General features: G+C 30.3%; 2 protein-coding genes across 3 annotated transcripts in view; one reads left to right on the top strand and one right to left on the bottom strand.

Annotated features, from left to right (window-relative positions):
- Positions 1-5563, bottom strand: part of LOC134717711 (methionyl-tRNA formyltransferase, mitochondrial-like) — a 33726-nt gene extending 28163 nt beyond the window's left edge. Inside the window, exons 1-3 of the mRNA XM_063580203.1 lie at positions 5505-5563; positions 673-1166; positions 252-309 (exon numbers count right to left, since the gene is read on the bottom strand). Of these exons, the coding sequence (XP_063436273.1) occupies positions 252-309; positions 673-1046 (432 nt within the window). The 5' untranslated portion in view covers positions 1047-1166; positions 5505-5563. The remainder of the gene's footprint in view (positions 1-251; positions 310-672; positions 1167-5504) is intronic.
- A 165-nt stretch (positions 5564-5728) lies between these two features.
- On the top strand, positions 5729-15195 carry LOC134718634 (ras-related protein Rab-11B-like). 2 transcript variants are annotated; one of them, XM_063581282.1, is made up of 7 exons: positions 5729-5980; positions 6708-6769; positions 8651-8762; positions 9816-9899; positions 10865-11058; positions 12973-13053; positions 14152-15195. In XM_063581282.1, the coding sequence occupies exons 2-7, from the start codon at positions 6733-6735 to the stop codon at positions 14259-14261; spliced, it is 618 nt and encodes a 205-aa protein (XP_063437352.1). In that variant the 5' UTR covers positions 5729-5980; positions 6708-6732; the 3' UTR covers positions 14262-15195. The 2 variants fall into 2 exon arrangements, with proteins under 2 accessions (XP_063437352.1, XP_063437353.1); XM_063581283.1 differs by lacking the exon at positions 5729-5980 and adding an exon at positions 5992-6100.
- Positions 15196-17924: the final 2729 nt, after the last annotated feature.

Genomic DNA, 17924 nt, shown 5'->3' with positions numbered 1-17924 from the left:
CCTATAATCAGGATAATGTTTTTTTGAGAAATACCTCCAAATTATCCCTCAACCATGTCAACACATTATTACAAATTTGATGAGAATCTGTCAAGGCATTAAACTGAATTTTTTGTGCAGCATAGATTCATTATTTGGTCATACAGACATATAAATCCCAGATTTTGTTTACTTTACTAAAAGCATATACATAATGTATAGGATCAGAAATTTAAAGCTAGCATAGTATATAATATAGTACATTGTCTTACTTTTTCTTTGCCAGTTACAACTTCTAAACTTTCAACAACACTGTCTTTATCTTGCAATCTGTAAAGAAGATTAATAAAGTTAAAAAAAATTATTGAAACAAACAAACGCACACACACACATGTCTAGGTAAATAAATTACAAAAATAAGGAGATGTGGTATGATCATGATGATTGCAAATGAGACAACTATATATGCATTTTGAGGTTATGATTATTTTTTTTATTTCTAGATAAAAATTTTGGATGAAAAAATGCAAAATATTATCACATTTACTTACCTGTTATCTAACAATGTTTTTAATGGTTCAGGAACACAGTTACGATCGACATTAATGAGACTTAATTGAAGTACATGTAGTATGAATGATGAATTTGAAGTCATTAAAGTTGATATAGACACAAATAGTACAAAAGTATTACCTATTCTCATTTAAGCATTTTAAGGTAAAAAGAGAGAAATGGTCAGTTCCAAAAAACAATATTTTCCATGGAGGTGATGAACAGGGACCATCTTGATTCTTTCCATTCACAAAACTACTGCAGTGTCGTCTTTGAATATATCTTCCACAACATGCACAATAGTTATGTCCCTTTAGTATTCTCCTTCTGTTTTGATGATTGAAATAACTCCCCACAGAAATGTTCTGCAGGTTTAATGTGTGTTTATCAGATGCAGTGTCTGTTTCTCTAATGTAGCTGTGACAACTGGTAGAATTGGATGACAATCTTATAAATTGTAGCCTTAGGGCCCTGTACATACAGTAGGTAGTTTGATAAATCTTCATCATGTTCATATTCTTTATTTATAAAATAAATAGTACTAGATCACAATATATCCTTCGCACATTGCTGTTGCAGAATGTTTCTCCAACATGTACATTACTTCCAACTTAACTCTGTAGTGACTATAAAACCTACAAAAAATATTTATGTGTTATAATTATAATATATATATATACAAAATACAATAAAATAAAAGATGAAGTTTGGTTTATTTTGTGGCATTTGATTAACAATCCAATTTGCAAACACCCTAAACTTTCAGTCTAAATTTTTATCTTTTTATGTTTATTTGTATAAGGTCGGTTTCTATCCGACACAGGTCACAGCTAATATATCAAATTTTGTCTCAATAAATATGACTTATTGAAAGGCTATTTTATATTTTTTCTGTGATAAAGGGCTAGCGAATTGGTAGTCCAAATAATGATGACATCTGGCAAGGCTATTTTAATTTGTTTCTGGTTTGCCTTCTAATTTTTTTCTGGGACGCCTTCTTTCGTGCAGTGTCCAAGAAAAAAAATTAAAATAGCATTGCCAGAACTCAAAATCATTTGGACTAGCGAGCAGGCGAGTAAACAGACCCTTATAATTTATATATTTCATCGTGTGATGTGTTTTTGTACTAATAACAATTTTCACTGTTTATGGTTTTTACTTTTAAGTTTTTATTCATATGTGTACTCAAATTTTAAATGCATGTTCTGTCGAATGTTTTTAGGTATCTCAATTTTTTTGTCAAAGCTTACTACGAATTTTTTTTCTTTGGCGCCATACATCTCGATGTACGGTGTCAAAGAAAATAGCTTTTCAAGACGTCATAATTATTCGGACTAACGAAAACATATGACACACCGATTCATCTTTTTTTTAGACTCTTAGAGATAATACCCATTTTTAAGAGTGGGTCGAGTTGTCAAGAGTATATTTACAGGATTAAACCATTTTTTCAATAGTGTGGCCAATTTTTTTTTTAAGTTTGGCGAGTTGCTAAACATGACTGTGTCGATTTTTTAAAAAGTGGGTTGAGTTGGTGAAAAAAGTAGGACGACTTGGGGGTTACACTAATGACTGGACCGAATGACAGGACCGAATGACAGGACCAAATGAAAAATGCTAATAACTTTTTCATTTCTTAAAGGATTGATCTCAAATTTGAAATATAATGAGATTTCATCATTTGATAATTTAATTTAAGAAAAAAAATTAAAAAAAATGATAAGAAACTTTAGAAAACGTGACATGACCAATTATGATAATGACAGGACCAACATGGAGAATGACAGGACCAAATAAAAATGCTTATAACTTTTTTATTTTTCAAAGAAATTATTTCAGATTTGAAATGTAAAATGGTATGCCATATTTTGACTCCAACATGTTATAAAAAATATAGATTTATTTTCAAAAACTTCCGAAAACGTGACATGACCATTGCTGACTGACAGGACCAACCTCGACAATGACCTGACCAGATGAAGTTGCTAATTTCTCTTTTATTTCTTAAAATATTTTTCTGAAAGTTGAAATATAATAAGATTTCATCATTTGATAAATAGATTCAAGGAATTGTATACCATTCCTTGATAGATTTAAGAAAAAAAATAAAAAAGATTGTAAGAAACTGTAGAAAACGTGACATGACCAACTCTGATAATGACAGGACCAACAGCGACAATGACAGGACCAAATAAAAGTTCTAATAACTTTTTTATTTTTCAAAGGAATTCTCTCAGATTTGAAATATAAAATCATATGTCATATTATAAAACATAAATGTTATAAAAAAAATATCGTTTAAACGTGGCATGACTATCGCTGATTAACATGACCAACCTCGACAATGACAGGACCAGATGAAATTGCTAATTACTTTTTATTGTCTAAAAAAAAAATCTGAAAGCTTACTGTAATGTGACCTCGACAATGACAGGACCAAATAAAAATGCTATTCACTTTTAATTTTGAACAGGAATAATGTCAGATTTAAAATATAATAAGATCTCATCTTTTAATACATCAATTTTGCAAAAACGAGAAATGACCAAAGTTCTTCTATAGAAATCCTGGTTGAAATTTATAAAAATAATTAAAAAAAAGCACACATTAAGATTGAATGAAAAGTTTTTAGAAAAGAAGGAAATAAAGATAACTTGGGGAAAACGTTATATATAGGTCTGCGAACGCTCACCGCGTTATTTGAACTTTTTATTGGTATATTGTAAACCGAGTTGTAGAAATATTATTGAGCTTGAGAAAATTTTGTAGATTTATTAAATCTATTTCTGTGAAAGTCTATCCTCCTGGTTAGTACAACTATATGTTTATTCATCTAACTATGTATTTGGTTTATGAGAATAAAGATCATTCATTCATTCATTCATTCATTCAGAATACTTTGTATATTAATTAAATACCGGTCATAATCTGACACGTCTGAAAACAGTTATAAGGTAACAAACAAAAGGTGTGACATAAGCCATAAATAAGTTGATAAATCCAATAAAGATTGTGATGACAGTAATTAAAATCACATAATAGTTCATGTCGTTGTTTTATTAAAGGGAAATTCCGCGATTTTTTGTTTATCCTCACCAATATAAAAAAACACACTTGCAAAGTTTTAAATTAATATTCCTTCTATTATTATAACGGAGAAAATTAAGTATTTGTAACTTTTTTGGTTGAAATTCTCGAGTGGGTCGTGAAGTTTTAGCCCGATTTGTTGAATTCTGGATTCTCAGAACAGTAAATAATTATTGCCATGTATGCTTGAGTATATGCAGGGTATATATCTTGATAGTTTTTCACGGACTACTTTAAAAAGTTTGATACCTTTCCAAACTGGCTTAAATTGGGCTTCATGATGTCTAAAATATTATGATGATTATTCAATAAATCTTAATTAATCTATAGTTAAATGAACTATCTCTTCAACTATAAAATGATTATACGTTATAACATATAAATATTTCAAGATCTTTTTCTTAAATATAGTGATAATTCCTGTCTTTTTGTCCTGTGGCTCTCCGCCAACTGAACATACGTTTAGTAGCTATGTCAAGATTTTTAACCACCATAGAATATATTTTCCTGAATTCATAAGATATATCTTATCAATTATGGATCAGAATTGAACAATTTCAGTAAAATAAGAAAGACATTATGATTTATCATCGGCCAAAGCATAGCTGATGTTGGTCGGGTCACACAAACGCAAGCTTTCAATACGTTGTTTTCTATATTTTTCTTATATGATGTGCCAGAGACATATAATACATGTATTATATGTCTCTGGATGTGCGAAATGGTCTAAATTGTCATTTATTTTAATTTTGAGAGAAATATTCTGACAAATATAATGAATATTGTTATTTGGTCCTGTCATTAATTGTAGATTTTGTCCGGTCATTGACAACGTTAACCAGGTCACAGTTCCGCAAGCTTTTTATACCTTTTTCTTATATCTATATATAAAATGGTTTTATCTCCTCATATTTTAAATTTCATAGAAATATTCTGAGAAATAAAAGATTAGCAATGTCATCTGGTCCGGTCATTTTTTAGGTTGGTCCTGTCAGTCAGCGATGGTCATGTTACGTTTTTGAAAGTTTTTGAAAATAAATCTATACTTTTTTATAACATAAATATATTAAACTGTGACATATCATTTTATGTTTTAAATCTGAGATAATTCTTTTGAAAAATAAAAAAGTTATTAGCATTTTTATTTGGTCCTGTCATTGTAAAAGTTAGTCCTGTCATTATCAGAGTTGGTCATGTCACGTTTTCTAAAGTTTTTTACATATTTTTTTTCTTTTTTTTTTCTTAAATCTATTCAACAAATGATAAAATCTTATTATGTTTCAAATTTCAGAAAAATATGTTGAGAAATAAAAGAGATATTAGCAACTTCATCTGGTCCGGTCATTGTCGAGATTGGTCCTGTCAGTCAGCGATGGTCATGTCACGTTTTCGAAAGTTTTTGAAAATAAATCTATATTTTTTATAACATGTTGGAGTCAAAATATGGCATACCATTTTATATTTCAAATCTGAAATAATTTCTTTGAAAAATAAAAAAGTTATTAGCATTTTTATTTGGTCCTGTCATTCTCGATGTTGGTCCTGTCATTATCATAATTGGTCATGTCACGTTTTCTAAAGTTTCTTATCAATTTTTTTAATTTTTTTTCTTAAATTTATTTATCAAATGATGAAATCTCATTATATTTCAAATTTGAGATCAATCCTTTAAGAAATGAAAAAGTTATTAGCATTTTTCATTTGGTCCTGTCATTCGGTCCAGTCATTAGTGTAACCCACGACTTGGTCGTTGGTGTGGGTCGATTTACCAGTGGGGCGAGTTGTCTTGATTCCATACATAGCATAGAATATAAGAGTTAATGCAAATAAAATTAAAACGTTCCATAAAGTCGTAGAAAGCATATATAGTGCACTCAACCACTTACGTATTTTCTGTTTATCATTTTCTACAACATGTACAAGTTTCTGGTACTGAAAGTTGAAACCGAAAACCAGACTTATACGAAACTAAAAGTCTTTTATATTAATTTCCTTTTTTTAATCATAAGAACTTAAAAGAATACAACATATGCATAAGAAAACTCAGACAATTCATATTTTGACCTTTTCATTATTTAAAATGCACATATTTTAATTACAATTTATACGACAAGCGGCTTTAAAATCAAGACTGATAATTTGGATTGACAGGTGTGATTGACTTACCTGGAAAATTGACATACTTATAATTAATTTACAAGAATGACACAAAGATATGCAGATATCTGAAGTAGCATTTTATTGACTTTTAACGACTTTAAAAGAAAAGGCTATTCATTTCATAACCAGATGGTATACGTTGAAACTTGAGCTTGCACATGCTCTCTGTGTGTGACACATCAAAACATTGACTCAGTTATTGGTAATTTTTATTTTTAAACCATGCATCAACAAGTTTGTTTTCATTTCAATAGTGCTAGGGTTATAGAAATTTTACACGAATTATATGGCACTGCATGTCACTGCTTAAAGACTGAATAAAGTAAGATTAATGACTAAATATTGTTGTTTTGCTGTTGAAAAGAGTTTTACAAATCATGTATAGTCATTAGTCCAAATAATTATGACGTCTAAGAAGGTTATTTTAAATTTTTGCTTTGACGCCTATCTGCATTGATGGAAGGCGTCAAAGAAAAAAGTACAATAGCCTTTTAAGATGTCATATAAAATATTTGGACTACATAAAAAAAATTTTCCCCCCTGATGCAGTCCTGTTTTCATTGATTGAAACATTAATGAATGAGACCTACACAAAGAGTTTTAAGATCATTAGCAATACAACAGGTGCAACTTGTGTAGCAGAAAGAGCTTTCTTTGTGGTTCTTATCTTGTTCATGCTGCTCATTATTTAAGTGATTAGTTTTCATGGTTATCTTATATCTTTTTGGTGTTTTTTGCCTTGGCGATGTCGCTGTCTCCTTTATGTGTTATCTATTATATATTTTTATATTATTAGAAAGTGACTTAATTGGGTATCACCATGATCACTTACCACAAGAGATTTTTCAGACATTCTAAATCTGTCATTATTAATCATTATGAGCATGTACTTTATTTCTTCTATGAACTTTTCTGGGAATATATTTCAGATACATATCATATGATTGGTTGAAGATGGCCTCTGAAGAGCATTATGATTTTATATGGAAAGGTATGTACATCATGGAGGCTCCCACAGGGTACCCCCTCAGGTCGCAAGGTCGCTTTTAAATTTGTCGGAGGTCGTTTTTTTTCAAATTTCACAGGTCGCAGGTCGTTTTTAGAAGGCCCTCACAGAGCTCCAGATATGCTGCGTATTTGCGTGATCACGCAATACAAATAATAAAAAACCCAATGCAATTGCCCAGTGCAGGTTTCAATAACCCAATTAATTGAAAGGAACACCCAATTGTATGCCAAAACCATGAGTTCTCTACCCTTTTATTGGCTACTGTTTGCGTTATTTACCCTTGTCTGTTTACAGTCGTCTAAAAATCTGTTTTTATAATATTTATAATTGGAAATTTCCTTTCGTTCTAAAAATAGATCCCTGCATCAAGTAGTTGGGGTTTTCTGTTGCTCAATAAGTACACGTGTTTTTGAAAACATTTCGATCTTCTCGGCTTTTATCCAATTAGCGTGTGTCATGTAGTCATATTTTTTTCGCATAGCTCGGGATTTATCATAACATACATTGAATTAAAACGAAAGTGAATGTCCGGTAAAAATATTGAAAAGCTGAGGGAAAGTTATGATGATAACAAGACTCAGCCAGTGTATTTAGGAAGTGTCCATCGAAAGCACGGGCGTGTGTGCGTACCTTAACGAAAACATTGCTAATAAACACGGGTTTCGTCAAAAACGAAATCAGTTGGAAAAAGTGAAAGGCCAAATCAATTATGACATGATAAAGCATCAGAAACCAAAAGTTCTGATAAAAGACACCCAGATTTATGTAAATTGAATAAAACAAAATCATTCAAGTATAATTAGAGTTTATGTACTATTTTTTTTTCATTTTAAAGTTAATTAACGAATACACACACAGGCACTGGTCTCAGAATTTATTATATAAAGGTATAAGACGAGTGCCTGTGAATACACATATCCGTTTTTGTGAGAAAATACAAAACTGGCAGAAGGTTTGAAATGGGACACAAATTAAACCTACAATTGCTCCTCAGTGAATAAACCAAATAAAACAGCTAGCAAATAACCCTAACCCTAAACCAAATAAAACAGCTAAACAAAGAAAGAAACATATTAAAGATGGAAAAAAATCTGGGGTTGATATTTTCTAAATATTCAATATTGTGTTGATGAAAAAACCCAATACATTCAGGAGCTTGGTAGTGAAAAACCAAATTTGATATCAACATGAGGGGTGAATTGGAATTGATAATAAGATATATAAGAAAATGGTGGGTAAAAAACCCAATTTGTGAATTCTTATCTGGAGCTCTGCCCTCAGGTCGGAAGTCGCCTCTAAAAAGCCCAGAGGTCGCAGGTCGTTTTTGACCCTGCGGGAGCTTCATCATATACATTCATCACATTGGGTAAAAATACATATTGAGAGTGCTTATAGATAAATTGTTTGGTTGCTGTTTAATATCATGAATGTTCATCCTAAAATATAACCTTCCTATGATCCTATCCATCTAGTTGCACATTGTGCATTATTTAATCAGAGAAATCACAAAGAAAAACAGTATGAGTGAATGAACACTAATTTTAAACATGTGAAAGTTTTTATTATTAATCCATATTGGTTCTAAGTGTTGTTCAGATATGTACACAAAGTTGTTGATAATGTAGTCGTAAATTATAAAAAAAGAAGATGTGCTATTATTGCCTTCAACTATGAGCAATTAAAACAGTAATCTATATATTTCAACAGCGTTCATAAAAGTTTTAGTAATTTATTTGTTCATTTTAAAATTTTCTCACATGTTATAAACATAAAAAAATGTAGTCAAGAACATGTAGAATAATGTTTAGATAGATTACCGTAGTTAGAAATAGTTTAAAATGATATTTCTGAATATTATTACAGTTGTTCTGATAGGAGATTCTGGAGTAGGGAAAACCAACCTGTTATCTAGATACACTAGGAATGAATTTGATGCTGAAAGTAAAACAACTATTGGAGTGGAATTCTCTACAAGGTAAACAATTGGTTAAAAAAGAATACAGTATAAGTCAGTTACAATCCAAAAGAGAAAAAAGAGTTACTGAAAATTAACATGAAGTTGAAATTGGGAGTTTGGTATGACATCCATTATCACTAAACTTGTATACGTATTTGTTTAGGGGCCAGCTGAAGGACGCCTCTGGGTGTGGGAGTTTCTCGCTACATTGAAGACTCATTGGTGGCCTTCAGCTGTTGTCTGCTCTGTGGTCTGATTGTTGTTGCTTTGACGCATTCCCCATTTCCATTCTCAATTTTATTCAAACATAATCATGATAATATACATAAAAGAATTTACATTTGAGGTAAAAGTAATAAAAAATTTTTTTTTAGATCAATACATGAAAAAGTTGAAAAAAAGTTCTTTTATTTATCATTGTTAAATTTTAACCAAAATTAGATACTTTTTAACATTGTGCTTAATGAATATCAAAACAAACCTTTCCCTCAAATTTTTTTTTTTCACACTTTGTCCTTTCTACATGTTCTATGCATTATGTATTTGTTTCAAGCAACATAGAAAAACTTAGTTACATTTAATCCTAGAAAATAATGAGATTAGGTTGTTCATAGATTTAAAAAAAAGATCTGAAGGTTTTTAATTTGAACTGAAGCATGTAACATTCAAATGTAGTTATATAATTAATATAGACTATAATTATGATGTTTCAAGCATTAGCAAACTGAAATTTTGTAGCATAAGTCATAATCTAAAAAAGGAGCAATTAAGAAAAAGAATATATTTTAACACATACTGATGATTCAAATTGATAGTGGTCCCAGAAATGCCAGATGGATGACCTCCTTATTCCGGAGTTGGACCTTAAATTTGAATAATGCACAGATCATAAGCCTTTCATTCTTGAGAGTGATTATAATTAACACATGACAGACATTTCATTGTGCAATAGAAGATATTAAATTATAAATACAAAATTTCAGGTCCTTTCATCACTGAAATTACGTAAATCCTTAGCATAAGAACCAGTAACATGTGTAATTCAAATATAAAAAATGCTTTTTCTTTCAGAAATATGGTTATTAAAGGCAAGACAATAAGAGCCCAGATTTGGGATACTGCTGGTCAGGAAAGATATAGGGCAATTACTAGTGTGTAAGTATAGGCATGATAGGTATATAATCATAATAAATAACTAATGAGTAACTTTATAGAAATGGAGATGGGTTTGATTGCCAATGAGACAACTATTTACAGTCCACAAAAAGTGAAAGACATAAACAACTACTGTAGATTCTTTTATTCTTGTAATCTAGTTATTAAGTCAAAGCTAGTATGCTTACAAGTCTATAGGTTGCACTTTGTAAATACAGCTGTTTCTCAGACCACGCCTCTTTTGGGGAGATCTTGAATATGCATAGAAAATTAATTTTGTTTACATACTGGTTCCCAGTTAAGCTCTCTGTGTTCAATCTATCAGAGACATAACTTGGGAATGTTACCAGTAAATATTCATGCAAGTCAGGAGCCCCTGGCCTTTGTTAGTCTTGTATTATTTTAATTTTAGTTTCTTGTGTACAATTTGGAAATTAGTATGGCATTCATTATCACTGAACTATTATATATTTGTTTAGGGGCCAGCTGAAGGAGGCCTCCGGGTGCGGGAATTTCTCGCTACATTGAAGACCTGTTGGTGACCTTCTGCTGTTGTTTTTTTCTATGGTCGGGTTGTTGTCTCTTTGACACATTCCCATTTCCATTCTCAATTTTACATATTGTTTATAACTAATGTTATCCAAATTTGAAATGTCAGTTTTAAATTTGGCAATATTTCAACCTATTCTGGCAATACTGTAAATTCAGAAATTATTGTGTGCATTTATTATTGCAATTTTGTCATTTGAGACTCAAATGCGATTTCAATATTTTGTGATACTGAGAAAAGTCCGGCTCTATTCAAATGAAAAATTTCAAAATGCGAGTTGAAATTATTGCGATTATAACCCTGTCACATTTTTCGCAATAACAAAAACATCGCAATAATTTCTGAATTTACAGTTATATAAAACATTACAATAATTTCAGAATTTACGTTTTTTTCTTCCATGTAATATTTTCAGCTATTATAGACAAGCTGTTGGTGCTTTAGTAGTATATGATATTACAAAGAGACATACGTTTGAAAATCTACAGAAATGGCTGAGTGAGCTACAGCAGCATGCCGATCCTAATGTTTGTGTTATAATAGTGGGTAACAAAACAGATTTACGTGATCAAAGAACAGTCACACATGAGGAAGGCAGAGCATTTGCAGGTATAATACTGGACAATAAATATGTTTTGAGGATAAAACAGTATTACATTGGTTGCAATGAATTACATTGATTTCTGAGTTCAATAAAAAAATGTGGTTATTTCACTCTCTGACGTCATACAACAATAAGACATTGATAACATTGGTTGAATGGGTAGGAAAAATATATAATTCCTTACAAATTCTACGTTAATTTCCTAAAAAAAAGCCATTTGCCAATGTAACAAAAAGAATAGCTAATCAAAGAATTTAAATATCGAAAAAATATTCAACTCTTAACCAAATAACACTGATGATTAATTCATGCGCTACATCACTGTGTATCATCAGTACACTGGTTATAGGAACTAACCAAGCGGGCATGATCGATTTTGACCTTACATGGTAACATCTTTGTTTTGCTTTATCAATATTCAATGTACATTTCTCAACATTTGAAATTCCTGCTCCCAACTAATTTCCGCATCGATTTTTTCCTATTCACATAAAACAACAATTATTTTGTACGTGCGTTATAATTGTGAATGTCAACACCAACTTTCAATTTCGATACAGTTGTTGAGACATGTACATGTTTTATCCGAAAGAAACCTAATACAGGGCAAAAGTAATAGTTACCAATCATAAACCTACCTGTGATTACTCATTCCTTGAAACTTTTTGGGTAATAAACGAGTATGAAAATAAAGTTTTTGTGTACGGTGTACAACAACTTAACTATGCACCGTACATAAGGTTCATGTGGTCAGCTAAACACCGTACACAACGCTTCTTTAGAGATAAAATATTGAAAAAATAACCTATGTATGAAAGATTTCAATGACAATTATTGAAACAGCTATACTTATTACACACACACATTGACCTATCAGATAAAGATGTGCAATGAATATAGAATTATATCGGATGAGACGAGGACCAACTTCTTTTGCAAGTATTTGCACATGCTTTTAGTAATCCCTCTTGTTTAGGGAAAATAATGAGACATCTCTAATCATCAACCTACGACCAAATCATTTCTTTAAACAGCAATTATGTTTAGATTGAAGTACATATTGATATTATGTGAACAAAACAAAGATTTTTTGTTACCTTGTAAGATCAAAATCACTCACGCCCGCTTAGTTAATACCTATATCCGGTGTACGATGATACACAGTGTACATGCATTCTTGAGTTAGTTTGTTGCTTGATCACTCGTTGAATATTTTTCTCTGTTTGAATTCTTCAATTAGTTATTCTATGATTATGTTAACTTGTTTATCTACATCTTTGTTAATTTATTCTCAAATACTTTTTGGTTTTGGTGTCTTGATCAGTTGTCTAAATGACAACATTTGAAGTACTGCTTTCATTAATTTGTACTAGTACAAAACTTACATGTCTCAATCTTTTAATTTCTCCTTTTTTAACGACTCAAAGGGGGACTACTGGAATTCATTTTTTTCTTTTTTTTGTAACATTTAGTTTTCTATTATTATTGAAAATAATATGAAATCTGTTCTTTTTCATGCTGTTTAATTGAGCTTATGATAATGTATGAAATATGAGCCAAATGAACATGGCTCAATAATTTAATGGAATTATACAAATCAATACTTTCTGTAATTTTCAATTTAATTATATGTGGGCATGCTATATATTGTATGATGTATTGGAGTTCTTATAAGGGTATCATAAGTGAGCAAAGGTGACAGTTCAACTTGGTTATTCCTATGAACAGAACTGAAAATGTGTATACTTTCATAATATTCCTGTCAAGGGTGAAGAGTATTTTACAAAATGATAATAGCTCCACAGTACATACAGTATAGCTATTCAAAGAAGTACATAAAATATTATATAAGATATACTGTATTAATTTGTACACTCACTTTTGATCTACAATAATGTTTTTTCCCTTTTTTTATTCAGATGAAAGACATTTTTCATTTATTGAAACGTCAGCTTTAGATTCATCGAATGTCGGTGAGGCATTTAACAACCTTTTAATTGGTAAGTTTTTTTATTGATAATTAAATTGCATGTATTTCATTATAATAGTTTATTTTGATTGGCTAACACCAATCTCTCATCATTCTGAAATTAACCTTCATTTCTAAATGAAAAGTAGCATTCATGGTGAGTTGATTTTCCACAAATAACTGAACAGGTAAATGAAAGAAAAACTTGATAAAACATGTTTTCAAAACCTAGCAAAAAAAAAATGTAATTATAAGTATAGAAGACCCCTTGGTGGCATTCGGCTGTTGTCTGCTTTTATAGTTGGGTTGTTGTCTCTTTGACAGACACATTCCCAATTTCCATTCTCGATTTTATTCTTTTATTTATTTTATAAGGTTGTAAAAGCATTGATTGTGCCCACATTTTTAATATGAAGCATTTCTGTGCTTGAAAAAATACTTAGGTCAATGCTTTTGCACCCGAATAAATTTACAAAAATAAGCATTTTTAACTGAATTCCTTACATATTAAGAGCATGTTGTCTAACCCTTGACATTGTGTCCACTTTAGGAAAGTTTTGCATTAAGGTCCTCTCCTCAAAAGCCCCTCTATTGCATTTTACTTTGACAATCTGAATCCTCTTATTTTGAATCAGTTACATAGAAAAACTATGGATACTGGGTATCCATCTATGACACAAAATCAGTGTAAATAGATATAGGAAGATGTGGTGTGAGTGCCAATGAGACAACTCTCCTGATTACCAGGACACACATTTGCTCTTCATTGACTTTATTAAGAATTTTGTTTTCGTTAAGTTCTATTGAATTTCATTGTGATAGATGTTAGTAACATTTAAATATATTGTTGGAGATTGGTTGTATGTGTAGAGTCAAATATTTCATGTAGATCCAGGATTAGAGAAAAATAAGTAATAGATTTATTGAATTATATTGGTTCTGCCATTGGAAAGACAGGTTTGAAATTTTAACTTTCATTGAAAAACATTGTAGAGTTATGACTTTCCAGTCATGTGGTATACGTGCCAATGCAATAACTCTCCATCCATGTCAGAATTTGTAAAAGTAAACTATTACACCCATATACATTATACAAACATGATAAATGTGGAATATTTTTTGTTGCTAGATATTTTCAAGAAACAAGTTGAAGAATCAGAAGCTAAAGCTGATACTACATCTAGAGTTGTGCCAAATGACGATTCAACCAATGAAAACAGTCAAGCATGTGGTTGTTAACCAATCAGAGGATGTTTTACAAATGAAAATATATGTAACCTGTGAAGTGATTGGATGAAATATACAAAATGAAATTGCATACAAATAGCATCATTTTGATCATATACATGGAATCAGTTATTAATTCTGTATTCAAGAAATTATTCATTGTTGAAACTATCTTGAAATATAGATAAAAACATATCTCAGCTGTTAATATGATTGGTAGAAAGAGGAAAATGAATGACAGAATCGGAATAGATGAGATTTTTCACTACTCAAATTATTTCACCATTCAAATTATGAAAATGATACTTGAAACATGATAACAATTTTGATAGATATTACAGAAAACTGATACACATGTTAAATAGAAACTAAGTGCATTTAAGGACATTCAAACTGTAAAAATTTATGTAGTGTGTTTTCATCTTTTGTTCCATTTAATTACTGTCTGTGTCATGTAGACATGTTAGCCACATCTTCTCTTATTGTTATAAATGTATGAAATTCATAAATCAGAGGGTTATATGGTGAACTATTTACTTTCAAAATGTATTTTTATATATATATTTTACTCAGCACAGCACATGCTTCTATCATTATATTATGGGAAATGATGTGTACAATATTTCAGAAAATTGAAGTATATAAAAATGAAAATGGAAATGGGGAATGTGTCAATAGGTCATTTCTGTACCTTTATTTTTCCATTTTTAGCAATCAAAAGTTGTAAGCTGAACCAACCAACAATGCAATTCAATTACCACCAAAAGTACTAGTTTGACTCTCCAAAAAATAGTGAATACCTCTGTTAATATGGGGACGAAGACCCCAATATCAGTAGATAAACCATTAAAAAATAATTTCATTGTACTTATGAACTTAAAATCGTTCAAACTTTTTTTTGTCTTGTTTTGAATTCCTACATCTGTGCAAAAATCTACAATATACTTCCTTTGAGTAAAATATATATTTATCAGTCTAGTATAAAATAGAAAGGAACAAAATACCAATTTCATTTTGAATAATTCCTTAATATGAAAACGTTACCTGATGATGGCGTTTATTTGTTAACTTTGCATATGACGTCATAAATAAAATAACGTCACAACTAAAATCCTGAACAAGAGAACCAAAATTGGAAACGTTACAGTATTTTCGGTTCTTTTTTTTTTTAACAAAAATTCAAGTTACAAAAAATAATTCATACAGACTTTCTCCCCATTTACAGGTAATGCCTGCCTCATATTAAGACAACATGCATTTTGTGCCCATGACCTGAACTTAGTCTGTACAATATTTTGTAAAATTTAAGAGTGAGAGAATAGAATTAAGTCATGACATAACAAGCTTGTATCAACCATTAAAACATCATTCACATTCTTGGTAGATTATAGCAAGTATCTGGAGTAAAGATCTGATTGTCAAGTTTAAAGCTTTATTTCTGGTCATAATATTATAATTTGATTTTTTTTTTATATCGAACATATTTGTATATAACATTTATATTAGTGACTATGCATGTATTCTATTATCATGATTATATTTGCTTTTTATGCTGTTTTTTTCTTTTTTGGGGGTTTTGTTTTGTACAATAAATTTTTGAATTATAATACATTTAAGCTAGTCTTTGTATCTGGCATCAATATGTTGTATTTTCTAGGAAATCAACAAATTCCTGGTCAAATGATGAAACATTGTGAATTATTAATCATATTCTAAATTATACTTTTTACGAAACAGCAAAATTTCATTGTGTTTTCTGTAAATTTTGGTTTCGTAGTACATGAATTTGTTATAGTCAAAAAGTTTAAGGAAATGTATAGTCAATTCTAGAGAGTTGAAAAATTGCTACGAATAGAAATTTAATGCACACCAGACTTAAATTAATTTCTCCTTAAAAAACTGTTTTATAGCAGGGATTGTTATTAAAGTCTTTCAACAGCTATATGTTTAATTGCAATCTCCATTCAAATTTCACTATGTTTTTATACGACCGCAAATTTTGAAAAAATTTTCGTCGTATATTGCTATCACGTTGGCGTCGTCGTCGTCGTCGTCGTCGTCGTCCGAATACTTTTAGTTTTCGCACTCTAACTTTAGTAAAAGTGAATAGAAATCTATGAAATTTTAACACAAGGTTTATGACCATAAAAGGAAGGCTGGTATTGATTTTGGGAGTTTTGGTCCCAACATTATAGGAATTAGGGGCCAAAAAGGGCCCAAATAAGCATTTTCTTGGTTTTCGCACTATAACTTTAGTTTAAGTTAATAGAAATCTATGAAATTTTGACACAAGGTTTATGACCACAAAAGAGAGGTTGGGATTGATTTTGGGAGTTTTGGTTTCAACAGTTTAGGAATTAGGGGCCAAAAAAGGGCCCAAATAAGCATTATTCTTGGTTTTCGCACAATAACTTTAGTTAAAGTAAATAGAAATCAATGAAATTTAAACACAATGTTTATGACCACAAAAGGAAGGTTGGTATTGATTTTGGGAGTTTCGGTCCCAACAGTTTAGGAATTAGGGGCCAAAAAGGGACCCAAATAAGCATTTTTCTTGGTTTTCGCACCATAGCGTTAGTATAAGTAAATAGAAATCTATGAAATTTAAACACAAGGTTTATGGCTATAAAAGGAAGGTAGGTATTGATTTTGGGAGTTTTGGTCCCAACAGTTAAGGAAAAAGGGGCCCAAAGGGTCCAAAATTAAACTTTGTTTGATTTCATCAAAATTGAATAATTGGGGTTCTTTAATATGCCGAATCTAACTGTGTATGTAGATTCTTAATTTTTGGTCCCGTTTTCAAATTGGTCTACATTAAGGTCCAAAGGGTCCAAAATTAAACTTAGTTTGATTTTAACAAAAATTGAAACCTTGGGGTTCTTTGATATGCTGAATCTAAAAATGTTCTTAGATTTTTGATTATTGGCCCAGTTTTCAAGTTGGCCCAAATCGAGGTCCAAAATTAAACATTGTTTGATTTCATCAAAAATTGAATAATTGGGGTTCTTTGATATGCCAAATCTAACTGTGTATGTATATTCTTAATTTTTGGTCCAGTTTTAAAATTGGTCTAAATTAAAGTGCAAAGGGTCCAAAATTAAACTAAGTTTGATTTTAACAAAAAATAAATTCTTGGGCCTCTTTGATATGCTGAATCTAAACATGTACTTAGATTTTTGATAATGAGCCCAGTTTTCAAGTTGGTCCAAATCAGGATCTAAAATTATTATATTAAGTATTGTGCAATAGCAAGTCTTTTCAATTGCACAGTATTGTGCAATGGCAAGAAATATCTAATTGCAAAATATTGTGAAATAGCAATTTTTTTTTTAATTAAGAGTTATCTTTCTTTGTCCAGTATAGTAAGCAAGAAATATCTGCAAGAATTTTTTTTAATTGGAGTTATCTTTCTTTGTCCAGAATCAACTTAAATCTTTGTTATATACAATATACAATGTATATTCACTTTTTACTACCAACTGATCAATTTAAATAATCTTTACCATTCAGTGATAAAAAAAAGTTTTTTTACATCTTAATATTTTATGATGTATTTAAATGAGTAGTAATTGTTGCAAACTCCATTAGAATATTTTAATTGAAATTAGTTTTGGAATAAGGGAAAGGGGGATGTGAATAAAAAATTGGGTTCAATTTTTATACGACCGCAAATTT

This window comes from Mytilus trossulus, chromosome 5 (genome assembly GCF_036588685.1).
Source record: "Mytilus trossulus isolate FHL-02 chromosome 5, PNRI_Mtr1.1.1.hap1, whole genome shotgun sequence".
NCBI lineage: Eukaryota > Metazoa > Mollusca > Bivalvia > Mytilida > Mytilidae > Mytilus > Mytilus trossulus.
Note: the sequence above shows the minus strand (reverse complement) of the source record. Positions and strands in the feature narration are given on the sequence as shown.

Coding starts and splice junctions, on each gene's coding strand:
- LOC134718634 (XM_063581282.1), top strand. CDS start 6,733: ATGGCCTCTGAAGAGCATTATGATTTTATATGGAAAG. Junction 8,763..9,815: donor GGAGTGGAATTCTCTACAAG/GTAAACAATTGG, acceptor TTTTTCTTTCAG/AAATATGGTTATTAAAGGCA. Junction 13,054..14,151: donor ATTTAACAACCTTTTAATTG/GTAAGTTTTTTT, acceptor TTTTGTTGCTAG/ATATTTTCAAGAAACAAGTT.